Source organism: Oryx dammah, unplaced genomic scaffold (genome assembly GCF_014754425.2).
Source record: "Oryx dammah isolate SB20612 unplaced genomic scaffold, SCBI_Odam_1.1 HiC_scaffold_2, whole genome shotgun sequence".
NCBI lineage: Eukaryota > Metazoa > Chordata > Mammalia > Artiodactyla > Bovidae > Oryx > Oryx dammah.
This window is the reverse complement of record NW_024070186.1, coordinates 77,982,254-77,995,590: the sequence shown is the minus strand read 5'-3', so window position 1 is coordinate 77,995,590 and position 13,337 is coordinate 77,982,254. Positions and strand designations below refer to the sequence as shown.

At 40.9% G+C, this 13,337-nt stretch overlaps 1 protein-coding gene across 1 annotated transcript in view; it reads right to left on the bottom strand.

The window, feature by feature from the left end:
- LOC120872594 (LIM domain containing preferred translocation partner in lipoma) overlaps positions 1-13,337 on the bottom strand; it is a 741,069-nt gene that overhangs the window by 279,842 nt on the left and 447,890 nt on the right. Inside the window, exon 7 of the mRNA XM_040253102.1 lies at positions 3,951-4,640. Coding sequence (XP_040109036.1) covers positions 3,951-4,640 — 690 coding nt within the window. The remainder of the gene's footprint in view (positions 1-3,950; positions 4,641-13,337) is intronic.

The following is a 13,337-nucleotide window of genomic DNA, read 5'->3' as shown; positions in this document are numbered from 1 at the left end:
ATAGCACCAGCACTCCTCATATTATGGAGCAAATGCTGAGTGCCAAAGAATTGATGTTTTCAAACTATGGTGCAGGAGAAGACTCTTGAAAGTTCCTTGGACAGCAAGGAGACCAAACCAGTCAATCCTAAAGGAAATCAACTCTGAATATTCTCTGGAAGGAGTGATGCTAAAGCTGAAGCTCCAATACTCTGGCCACCTGATGTGAAGAGCTGACTCACTGGAAAAGGCCCTGATGCTGGGAAAGATTGAGGGCAAGAGAAGAAGGGGGTGACAGAGGATGAGATGCTTGGATGGCATCATCGACTCAATGGACATGAGTTGAGCAAACCCTGGGAAATAAGGACAGGGAAGCCTGTCTGCTGCAGTTCATGGGGTTGCAAAGAGTTGGGACACAACTGAGCAACTGAACAACAATAACAATCTGTCTCTTCACCAGAGCCAAGGCTGTCATAGATTAGGTTTATGACAAGGAAGTGGAAGCTCAAGGTCCTGGCTCTGGGGATTTCAAGCTGACTCACCTCACATGAAAATTAGAGAAAATACGCATCCCATCTCACAGGAATGTGAAGCTAACACACAGGACAAAAGTTCTGTGAACAACACAGCAACTCACAGATATAAGCTTTTATAAAATGGCAAAGAGAAGAGAGTCCATTGTGACTTTAAGAGGATTTCCAGTGAGAAGGGAACATTTCTCTCTTAAACAAAACAAACAAACAAACAAAAAAACTTGCTTATAACAATATTTTTCAAGGAACTCAGCTCAGATGGTCCAGGAAACACATCATGGTCTATTGTAGCATGCAAATTCATTGCTCAGCACATTATGGAAACACAAATATAATCATGATCTCCTAAGCCTTGCAGGTTCTGATTTGGGCTTCTCCTTCCTTTCTTCATTCTTTTTTTTCCTTTCTTTTTCTTTTCCTTTTCTTTCCTATTTTCTCCTTCCTTTCATCTACCTCCTCTTTTATATTATACCACGGCATGGAGAAGTTAAAGTAGTTTTTCTCTAACATAAAGGAGATTGATTTCTTTCATTTTTAAAAATCTTTTTCCTTAATGGGTTAAATGCCAAATCCTTAAGAACTTCTCGAGGTAACAAAAGATAATTGTTGTAAGCCACAGAGGTATATTTTCCATCAGTGCCTAAAAAAATTGGAAATAAATGAAAGCCCGTGTAAAAGCTGAATCCAAGTCCTCACTTGGCAATTATTCAGCCCTTGGAAATTTACAGGCTCTTTGCAATCATTAATTAATTATTGAAGATGACATTCCACTTTACTGAGGCTGAGAGCGTGACATAAAAAGGTCTAGAGGCTTTCCTCAAGCTGAAAGAAGAATGTCAAGGGAGGAACTGGGATTAGAGTTAGGAGCTCATTTCTCAAGCCAAGAGTCACATTGCTTAGCCAAGCCAAGTCACTATTTGAGACAATAGGGTCCTCTATGAACAGGTGCAGTTGAATACAGTAGTGTTCTGCTCAAAGATCAACTGTGAAAGAGACCACCCCTTCATCCATCAATGCCCTCCAACACACACAGACAATATCTGTAGCTTCATCAGCCTCTTTCCCATTTCCCCAAACAAAGACAGATGGCTAAGTATCAACCTCTAACCACTCTCCTTAATAATCACTGCAAAAAGTACATGATTTGATTTTCATTTTTAAATGTACAGTATGATGTTAAAACATATGAGACTGTTGAAAAACAAATATTTCAGATTTGTTTTTGTTAATGACAAGAAATCTACTGATATCCAGGATCTTCAATAATGGAATAGATCACCCTGAATAATTATCTTATTCCAATAAGGAAAATAAAGTTTCAAGCTTTCTGGAGAGTGGTTAATAGAAATTCATTCTGTCATCTTAAGTAAGTTGATGAAGACAGGACCAAATAACGAGTGATGTGTCTGGACCTAATAGTTTAGATCCAGGTCTTGCAGTGGGCGTGGATTCTTTTTCCTACTCCACTGGATTGGTTCCAGATTGCCAAGAGACATTGTGGGAAAACAGGAAACTTGAATTTGGGTTCAGTACTTCTCACCAGGTCATTCTCTCCACCTAGACATACTTTTGCTCTGTCTCATGTCTGTTTCCCCAGGCTGGGTAATAGGATCATTAAACAACTCAGGCCTGAGTCCCCTGCCCTTAGAATGATCACCCAGTAATCCTATTACAGTCAGGGTGTTTCAGACAGGGCAAAACTGCATAGCTATTTGAACTTAAACAGTGAAGGCCACTGTCTCAACCTAAACTTTCAATCTTCTATAGGAGAATTTGTTGTGGTTGTCCCAAAGTGAGGTAAAGTTGAATAACCTCATTTTTTTCTGAACAGGTCACTTCAGGGCCAGGAGGGATGAAAACAAATATACTGCAATGTTAACAAAGGGCAAGGCTGCCCAGGTTGGCTATTTTGGGCAATATTAAGAGAAAAAAAAACAGAAAACCCTTAATAACATTTCTTTTCATAAAGAGATTTTTCAAAAGAAACCCTGTCCAAGAGCAATGTCTCAAAAGCACTTAACATTTTTGCTTGCAGTGTTTATGATGGAAAATGATCATGGCTGGTTCACTTCCGTGTAATGGGCATTCATAAGATAGATGGATACCTCTAGCTATCCTCAGGCCTCACCTGCTAGGAAGGGTTCCTTACCCCTAAGGAACCTAAAATCCATCTGCACCAGAGCTGATGCTTTCATGTAAGAACAGTGGTTGAATAAACTCCCTGGAAGAGTGAGGACCTCACTAATTTTTGTTATAATGTTGAAAATGCAAATGGATGTCTCAAAATTGACAATCTCAAATGTGTAAAGGGTTAAATATATATGATACAAACTTCCATCCACCCAGGTTACCAGTGAACTTCTATTTAATCCAGGCTTCTCCAATTTCTGATTTCTCACGGTTCTGACGAAAGGGAAGGGAAAGCTTGGTTTTAACACAATGGCTGTAAACTAGATTTGTTTCTCCATCTCACTCCTTCCAAGTAACTCTCCTTGGTTCCTCTTTTCATAATGAGAGGAAACATCATCATGTTGGTTCCAACAGTCAAGAAAAACCCAAGCTGTAGGTGAGTAGGTGTGTACAGTATTATACATTGCTTATTCATAAGAAGTTCATAACTAAACATGTTGACTTAAAACTAATACAAGCTTGAAATGAAATCAAACAATAAACAAGAGAACTGTCATAAAGAAATTTTTTAAGTTGCCTAATAGAATTAAAGGTTGGAGTGTAATATTTTTCCTGGAGGATCACTGATGTAGATAAACAAGGGCCACTATACTGCAGCCCTCTCCCAAAGAAAATTAGACAAGGTATCTGTATTACCTTAGCTTCAGCTGTCTCCTGGGCCCTTATCCACTTGTTCTTCCCTAGCAGTCACTGTGGCACCAACTTTGCCTGGGTTGTGACCACCTTCACAAGAGCCCAATACGACAGCAGTTCATCTTGTGTTGCCCTGAGCACCTCTCACCTCCACACCTAGGGATTCCCTATCCCTGCTAAGACATCAGATGCTTCAGATCTATTTAGTGACCAAGTAAATGCAACATCTAAGTGTGAGGAAGTCTCTAACCCACGGTAGAAGGCTTTGATCAACAGGAAACAAAGAGCGGGAAAATAAATTAGTTTTCCTTCTTTCCCATGGAAGAGATTATCCTAAGCTGCTATGGTTCATACGGTCTTTTGAAAGCTGGTCCTTCAAAACTGAACAATTAGTTGTACTTGATACTTAACAGAATTCATATTGATAATACTCTCCCATATCCCCAAATAGGATCTCCCCATTTTCCTGCCTCTATCCAAGCACTTCCTTCAGACTGTACTTGAAATAAAAGTAGAACATATATTAATACTTTTGCCTTAGGCTCTGCTTTCTGGGGAAGGCAGGCCGAGAAAGGTATCCTTTTATTCCCACCAATATGTCAATAAATTTCCTACCTTTGGTTGCAGTGGTGGTACACAGGGGGCTGGAACAGGATCTGTGATATAGGTCTTCTTGGGACCAGCAACTGGATACATCCCAGCAGGGTTCTGGTTCCCAGGGCCAGAAGGAGTATACCCTTGTTCCCGCTTCCAGGTATTTGGGTGGCCTTGTTGACCATAGGAAGGATCAGAGTCATTTTTGCCCCCATAGCCAGGCCCCACTGCACAATAGGGTTCATAATAGCGTCCTTGGTTGGGAGCATACCCATACCCAGGTTCAGGCTGAAGTCCTGGTGGTGGAACATATGCATAATCCATGCCTCCCCGTGTAGAAGGAGGTGGACCTTGCCCAGAGATAGGAACTGGTTGAGTGTTATAACTTTGGGCCCCTGGCCCTGAACCATAAAATTGTCCTGGTGAAGGAGCAGCCATGTAATGGGAGCTGGGCTGGGCTGACTTCACCTGCACATTGAAGGTAGGTCTTGAAGGGGTGGATGCTGTAGTGTAAGAAGCTGGGACAGGCTGAGGCTGGGGTTTTAGTGTTCCAATCGGAGCCACAGGGATTGGTCCAGCCTGGAGTGCAGGCTGTGGCTTCAGTGTAGACTTCTTAGTTGCTGTCAGAGGGGGTTGGTTTGGTATGACCATTCTCTTATGTCCTGTGACAGGGGTGGAGACTGGAGGAGAAGCTGTTGAACTAGTAGTACCCTAAAGCAGGAGAGAGAAAAGGAAAAAAAAAAAGACAAAGATTACTGCTAATGCAAAATAAATACACATAAACAAATATTAATAAATGGTATTATATTTTTGTATTAACTCTGCAAAACCTAAAGAAGGCATGGCTCCTGCCATCTAAAAGTTCACAGACTAACACAAAAATCAATTGTGCTTTTGTGCAATGAACAATCCAGAAAAGAAACTAAGGAAACAATTCCACTTATAATAACATCAGAAAGAAAGAAAAAAACCTTAGGGAAAAAAAAAAAAAAAACTTAACCAAAGAGGTGAAAGAATTACACATTGAAAAGCATAAAATACTGCTGATAAATTAAAGAAGACACAACTAAATGGAAAGACATGCAATCTTCATGGATTGAAAGACAATATTGTAAATACATTAATACTATCCATAGTAATCTATAGATTTAATGTAATCCCTGTAAAAATTCCAACTGAACTTTCCTGAAAAATGGAATCTCAAGAGACTGAATAGCCAAAACAACCTTAAAAGAAGATTGAAGTTCCCACATGCAACTTCAAAATTTATTACAAAATTATAATAAGCAAACAATGTTCTACCGGCATAAAGACAAACATAGACCAATGAGATAGAACAGAGAACCCAGAAATGAACCCTTGCATACACGGTCATTTGACTTTTGACTTGGGTGCCAAGATCGTTTGATGGGGAAAGGATAGTTTTTACAATAAGTGGTGCTGAGAATACCGGACATCCGCATGCAAAAGAATGAAGCTGCACCCTTACTTTACACCACATACAAAGAATAACCCTGAATCAAAACGTAAGAGATAAAGCTCTTTTTTAAAAAAAATAGAGGAAAAAAATTATTGACAGTGGACTTGGTAATGACTTTTTAAAATACATACTGAAATATCAGAGCCAAGAGAAAATAAATTGAACAATGTGATCGCAAACAAACTGTCCAAAGACTTGATCACCATAAAGTGCATTACTAGAAAAAGAAAGGGGAAGGGCTAAAGAGAGGGAACAAAAATAAAAATGAGAAGCATTGAGAGGAATAAACATATACCCCTGGCACAATCAAAGAAATACTAAATTTAGGATCAAAGATTCCTGTTAAGAGTGATTTACTAAAGATAACACAAAAGCAGCCTTCTCCTCCCTTTATATCTTCTATTTCTGTTGCAGTCATTTGTTCAATTCAAAACTATTTGCTGAATATCCTAAAAAGGACCTAAGAGCACAAAGATTAAGAGACCTTTTGTTTAACTGTGAGATGTCTTGGTTAGTCTGGGAATAAGTAAAGGCTTAGAGAAGGTCTGAAAATTCAAACATTCATCCTGAGGCACTGATCTTTCAGGGATCTGTAATCATGCCAGTAATAGAATGTTTTAATTTTGCTCTTCCCTATTATGATTAGGTTAGTTAATACAAGAAATGAATAACTACACCCTATTTTGGTTGTTCATTAATTTCCAAATAAATTCCAATATGTATAAGAAGAATCAATATAAGACTTTGTATTATTCTAGTGTCATTTATTCACACCAAGCCATCAGAGAGATATACATGGCAGGGGTGCAGATGCTGCTAACTGCTTTCTCATACACACTCCCCTTCTCCATTACTCAAAAGATTTCAGTTTTATTAAGAGCACTAATATGCTCACACTTCCCTAGAACTTTGCATGCAGGAGTTGCCATGTGATACACCTCTGGCTAATGAGATGTATGCAAAGCATTTCTGGAAAAACTACAGCTCTCCTGACATAGATCATCCTTTCCTAGTTTTCCCCTTTCCTCCTTCCCTCCTGGGATGTGGCTGTGAGGCTGGAGATGGTACAGCTATCCTATTCTCGCCATAATATCCAAGTAGATCTATTTAGATATATGGCTTTCTGAGGATAGCTTATGGTGATCTCAGCTAGAGATAAAGATTAAAACAATCCCAGGGACATTTGATTAACATATAGTGGTTCTCAGCTGGAGAGGGAATCACCTAGTGACCAGGGAGGGATCAGAAATGTGTGGCAATGCCTTTCATTGTCACAGTGATTAGGAGATGCTATTTTCATTGAGCAGGTAGAAGGTGAAAACACATCAGTGTTAAACCAAAGCAGACAACAGTGCCCCTGTCGACAGATACTAAAAAACTCTTGAGTCACATTTCTTCCAGGAACCTGATTGTGATGTCCCCAGCTATCAACCGTGGAGGGCCACTGGTCCTTTCTAGGATCTTTCTTCTACAACAATCTCTTCTATTCACAATCAACTGCTCCCCTGCAGGTCGGTCCTCTTGAATGTACAGGATGACAGTTCTGACTCTGCTAGCCCCAGACTATCATTTCATCCCTAATGGCTTCTCTATACCCAAATAGACCTATACACACAGGACATTTATAAATCAGTTCCTTGGAAGGGGCTGGTTTCTGTGTGCTAGCATTTTTATTGGGTTCTGACTGTGACAGCTATCTTTTCCTATCATTTGTGATTTGTCTCAGTTGTAGTTTCCCAGAGATTTTGTAATCTTAGACTTAGTTTTCTGTTAAATTATAGTAAACTGTTGACTATAGTTATCTTTTTTCCCCCTTTTTGATAGCCTCTCATAGGGCCAACTTGCCATCTCCTTTTGTAATTTAAGTAACATGAAAATTCTTGTCTTGGTGGAGTAGCATTTCCCTCTCTAGGAGGGTGGTCCCAATAGTACCCAATAGAAGATGTTATTTCCACATTAAGCAATTTGTTAAAATACATATCATGAAAAAACAGGCTTCCCTGGTGGCTCAGAGGTTAAAGCGTCTCCCCCCAGAGCGGGAGACCCGGGTTCGATCCCTGGCTTCGATCCCTGGGTCGGGAAGATCCCCTGGAGAAGGAAATGGCAACCCACTCCAGTATTCTTGCCTGGAGAATCCCATGGACAGAGGATCCTAGTGGGCTATGGCCCACAGGGTGGCAAACAGTCGGACACGACTGAGCAACTTCACTTTCACTTTCTTTCATGAAAAAACTCCAAAATAAATACTCAGTAAGATCCTGATATTCTGAAGAAGAGAGTACAGAAGATTCAGTTTGAACCTAAAAACATGCAAGGTTAGATTTTTTTAGTCAACCATGTCAATCTCAAAAAAATGTCTGCATGAATGGAATTGAATATAAGAACGAATAAAGCTTTTCTTTTCTTTGATGACTCAAGATCAGCAGAAACCCAGAGTTCCTATTTTAAACACTTTACAAACCCAACTATAAATGGAGACAGTGACGGAGCAACTGGGTTAATGGCAGGCATACTCTACACCGCAGCTGGAAAGGAGTCTGCCCGCAAAACAGACACTTAACAGTCACATACTTTGAAGATGAAAACCAGTCATATTTATAAAGTAAACAACAAAGAATTAATCCTAATCCTTAGAAGCAACTTTTTTCAACCAATTTCTCTTCTTCTTTCTTGGTGAACATGCACACATGTGCACACACATACACTGCTTAAAGATTCCTAAAGACTTTGAAGGAAGGCATCAGGGCACAATTTCAGGAGCCACTGCCTTCTTCTAGGAAACAGCTCACTAGATGAGAAGGATTCTCAAAACTATATTATAAATTCTGCTGTGTATGTGCCGGCATGTTTCTGAGTGTTTTCTATCTCATAGTTACGTGTGTGAAAATAGCACATTTAGCTATATATTTTTTTTCATTTGCAATTTAAAACTCTTTACCTCATTGGAGGTGGAAGGGGGTAAAGAACAGGAATCATTTTAAAGCATATTTATTTATGTTCTTCATGGTAAAAGAGAGCTATGGCAACACTTTCCTGGCCCACATATTCAATTAAATACATAGCGAATCTTTTCTACTTACTGGATTAGACACTTCCAAATATTTATTTTTGGCATTTCTTTTTCTTTTTTTTGCAGGAATTCTTGAAGTTTTATCATGATTTAACATTTTAATTTTGAAAATCATGCACATTTTAAAGATCACACACACACACACACACACACAAACATATATATTTTTTCCCTGAGGCTCGAATCTCTGTAGCAGTCTTCTAATATGGTTATTTGTCCATCAATCATTTTCTAGGCTTCTTCAACATGGAAAGCTTGGCAAGGTTAATGGAAAGAGAGTAGTATCCCAGGATGAAGAGGGCATGTCTACATGGCCCCCAGGAGTTTGTAGTCTGGAGGAAGTACTGCTAAATAATAACTGTTGAATGGATGTCTCCACTACCAGAAAGAACTGGCTGTGGCTGAGAGACAAGAACAGACAAGGGGTTATAAGTGCACACCTCGTGCCCACCTTTGGGAGCAAGCCCTCAACTTCCTTTATGCCCAAAGTGGAATAACAACTAACATTCCTCTATCCCTCTCACCCATGACCCACCCATTCCCTAAACACACCCCTGCATGTGTACATGTGTGCACACACTTCTAATCTAATCTATGACCATGCCTTCTACATTGTTCATTTCAGTTCAGTTCAGTCGCTCAGTTGTGTCCAACTCTTTGTGACCCCATGAATTGCATCACGCCAGGCCTCCCTGTCTATCACCAACTCCCAGATTTCACTCAGACTCACGTCCATCGAGTCAGTGATGCCATCCAGCCATCTCATCCTCTGTCACCCCTTCTCCTCCTGCCCCCAATCTCTCCCAGAATCAGGGTCTTTTCCAATGAGTCAGCTCTTCACAGGAGGTGGCCAAAGTATTGGAGTTTCAGCTTTAGCATCATTTCTTCCAAAGAAATCCCAAGGCTGATCTCCTTCAGAATGGACTGGTTGGATCTCCTTGCAGTCCAAGGGACTCTCAAGATTCTTCTCCAACACCACAGTTCAAAAGCATCAATTCTTCGGCGCTCAGCCTTCTTCACAGTCCAACTCTCACATCCATACACGACCACTGGAAAAACCATAGCCTTGACTAGATGGACCTTAGTCGGCAAAGTAATATCTCTGCTTTTGAATATGCTATCTAGGTTGGTCATAACTTTCCTTCCAAGGAATAAGCATCTTTTAATTTCAAGTCCATTAGATGCAAAATATTCAGAACATGAAAGACTATCTCCATCCCCTCATTGTTACTGGACTTATTTCTCCACTGATCTCCAGCAGCATATTGGGCACCTATCCACCTCGGGAGTTCCTCTTTCAGTATCCTATCATTTCGCCTTTTCATATTGTTCATGGGGTTCTCAAGGCAAGAATACTGAAGTGGTTTGCCATTCCCTTCTCCAGTGGACCACATTCTGTCAGACCTCTCCACCATGACCTGCCCATTTTGGGTGGCCCCACATGGCATGGCTTAGTTTCACTGAGTTACACAAGGCTGTGGTCCATGTGATCAGATTGACTAGTTTTCTGTGATTATGGTTTCAGTGTGTCTGCCCTCTGATGCCCTCTCGCAACACCTACCGTCTTATTTGGGTTTCTCTTACCTTGGACATGGGGTATCTCTTTATGGCTGCTCCAGCAAAGTGCTACCGCTGCTCCTTACCTTGGACAAGGGGTATGTCTACATAAGCCCTTAATATCTCTGGCATCCCTGTGCTTTACCCTAGTCTCACTTTCTCTCTCTGAGTTCTGGCTTTCATCATCCCTTTTCAGAGCTCTTCATAGTCATGATCTAACTTTATTTCTCTCCCATATCTCCTCAATACTGTCATGGTGATATTACCTCTAATGTGAATACTTGATCCTGACTCTCTATTCATCTACATTTGCAAATGATTCTGCCTTGTGTTGAACTCTTTTTATTATTCTCTATCCCTTTTTAAATACACTGTATAAGGACTCTACAATCTAGCCCTTGCCTTTCTGTCCAGCCACCTCCCTATTTCCACCATCACTCACAGTATACATCCAATATTAGGCTTATGTAGAGATAAGAATAGACCATACACTCATGTGTCTACTCATATTTGTTAGCCAGGACCTCCTCCTACAATCTATGACTTGTTCTTTATATCTCTCCACTATGTTTTTCCTTTGTCGCTCAGACACAGCCATCTTCTGCTTGGCAGTTGCTACTAATTCTTCAAGTCTCTGATCAAGTGGTGCCTCTTCTGTAATGTCTTTCCAGAAGTCTAGAGACCTTCATTCAACAGTTACTATGTATTCACCCCTATACCAGATTATAAACTGCTGGGGAACAGGGAGACATCCTAAAATACTATCCTCTTCCCAATAGCTCACAGAGATTAACATGTTGATGATATTCACAAAATGCTTAATAGAAAAATAAAAATGTGAAAAGACATAAAAATCATCTGGAAGGACTTCTACGGTACTTTAGTCATAGCCACAGTGGGCTTAGTATGCTGCTGCTGCTAGGTTGCTTCAGTCGTGTCCGACTCTTAGCGACCCCATGGACCGCAGCTTTGTAAGTGATGTGAGCTCGCTCAGTCGTGTCCGACTCTTTGCGACCCCATGGACTGTAGCCCACCAGGCTCTTCCATCCATGGGATTCTCCAGGCAAGGATACTGGAGTGGGTTGCCATTTCCTTCTCCAGGGGAACTTCCCGACCCAGGGATCGAACCCGGGTCTCCCGCCTTGCATGCAGGCGCTTTACCCCCTGAGCCACTGGGGAAGCCCCAGCTGTGTATAGACCTCCATTAAAGCAATTACCTTACAGTGTTTTAATAACTGACTTGCTTTTTTTATAAGTTGGGAAGAAGTCAAACTGGCAAGCTGAAAGTGAAAGTGTTAGTTGCTCAGTAGTGTCCGACTTTTTGTGACCCCATAGACTATAGCCTGCCAGGCTTCTCTGTACATGGGATTCTCCAGGTACGAATACTGGAGTGGCTTGCCATTCTCTTCTCCAGGGGATCTTCCTGACCCAGGGATTGAACCTGGGTCTCTCACATTCAGGCAGATTCTTTACCATCTGAGCCACCAGGGAAAATCAAATTATCATGGTCATAGATAGAAATTTGTCTTCTGTAATAAAGAGGGCAGTCAAGAACCACCATGTCTATTCAACAGTGATAGCAAAGACCCAGCCTCTTTATAGCTTTCTGTCAGAAGTACTTTTCCAATATTTTTATAAAAGTGCTACTGACAACTTGAGTCAACATGTTGCCCAATGGCCCCTGAATAATGATCCTTTTTATCTGACACAGGACCTCCTCTCCTCTCTATTAAATCTCTCCAGAATTATGCCCACAACTTGAAATACCTTCTCTGTATGAACAATCTTCTGAATTTCTATCTGCAGAACCCATCTATACTTGAAATACCAGGTCCAAATATTCAACTGTCTATTTCATGTGTTTACTTGGATGTCTCAGACACTCTTCAGCCTCAAGATGTTAAAAACTGTTTCAGCATCTTCCTTGAATCTGCTTTTCATGCCTTTCGTTTGGTTTTCTTGTCCATTCTAGTGTTTTTGAAATGAGAACACTCAGAGTCATTCTTGACCCTCTCCCTCACATCCCATTCAAGCATCAAATCCTGGTGATCCTATTCCCTAAATAGGCAACATCTACATTTCACCATTTCCTCTACTGTAAGCCAACTCCAAGACACTACACCACCCCTCACAAGGACTTATCCAACAGCACTCACTCTGGTCTCCCAGAGTCTATGCTTGTTCCCCTTTAATGAATCCTTCGTTCTGTAGGAAGAGTTAAGTAAGAATGGGATGTGCATGCTCAGTTATGTTCGTGTGACTCCATGGACTATGGCCCACCATAGTGCTGGAATGTGCTGGAATTTTCCAGGCAAGAATACTGGAGTGAGTTGCCATTTCCTACTCCAGAGGATCTTCCTGACTCAGGGATCAGACTCTCCTTTCTGGCATCTCCTTCACTGACAGGCAGATTCTTAACCACTATCGTCACCTGTAAGAGGGTACGGTGGTTTGGTGGTTTAGTTGCTAAGTCATGTCTGACTGATTGCAACCCCATGGACTATAGCCCGCCAGGCTCCTCTGTCCATGGGATTCTCTGGGCAAGAACACTGGATGGATTGCCATTTGCTTCTCCAGGGGATCTTCCCAACCCAGGAATCGAACCTGGATCTCCTGAATTGCAGGCAGATTCTTTACCAATTGAGCTACAAGGGAAGCCCGTAAGATGGTATAGGAAGAGTGATTTCTCCCAAATGCAGATCTAATCACATTACTTTCCTGCTGAAAAGTCTTCAATGCTTTAGTGGAGTGATTTTCACCCAGTCTATCTCTTCTGCCTCTCCTTGAGAGGTCAATATCATGTCACTCTCTGACACTGACTTCCTTTCATAGTTGACGTGCCAGACTCTCTGCCATCTCATGGATTATAACTCTGTGCTTCCTCACCTCTCTCTGGATTCTATATTGAGCTAATTTCTAAGAACCCTTGAAGTCTCAGCCTGAGTGTCAGTTCCCTCAGTGAACCATTGCCCAAATCCTCTGGCACAGTGAGCATTGTATCTCTCTTCTACACATATCACGATTGTGTATGTCTCTTTTCATAGAGTTAGAAACAGTCCCTTTTTACAGCTGCTTTTCACTGTCTTTTTCATATCATAGTACATAACAGGCATTTAACAAATACTTGAATAAATGAATAATGGTCTCCCAAGAAAAATTCATTTCTCTTGTCAGACTACAAAAAAAAAAGCAAAATATAAGGTATTTCATTTCTTTTATTACTTGACAATCAAGGAAGTCTCATATGTTTAATGCATGCTTTACAGTAACCTCATTAGTCTCTTCTTCCCTATAAATAATG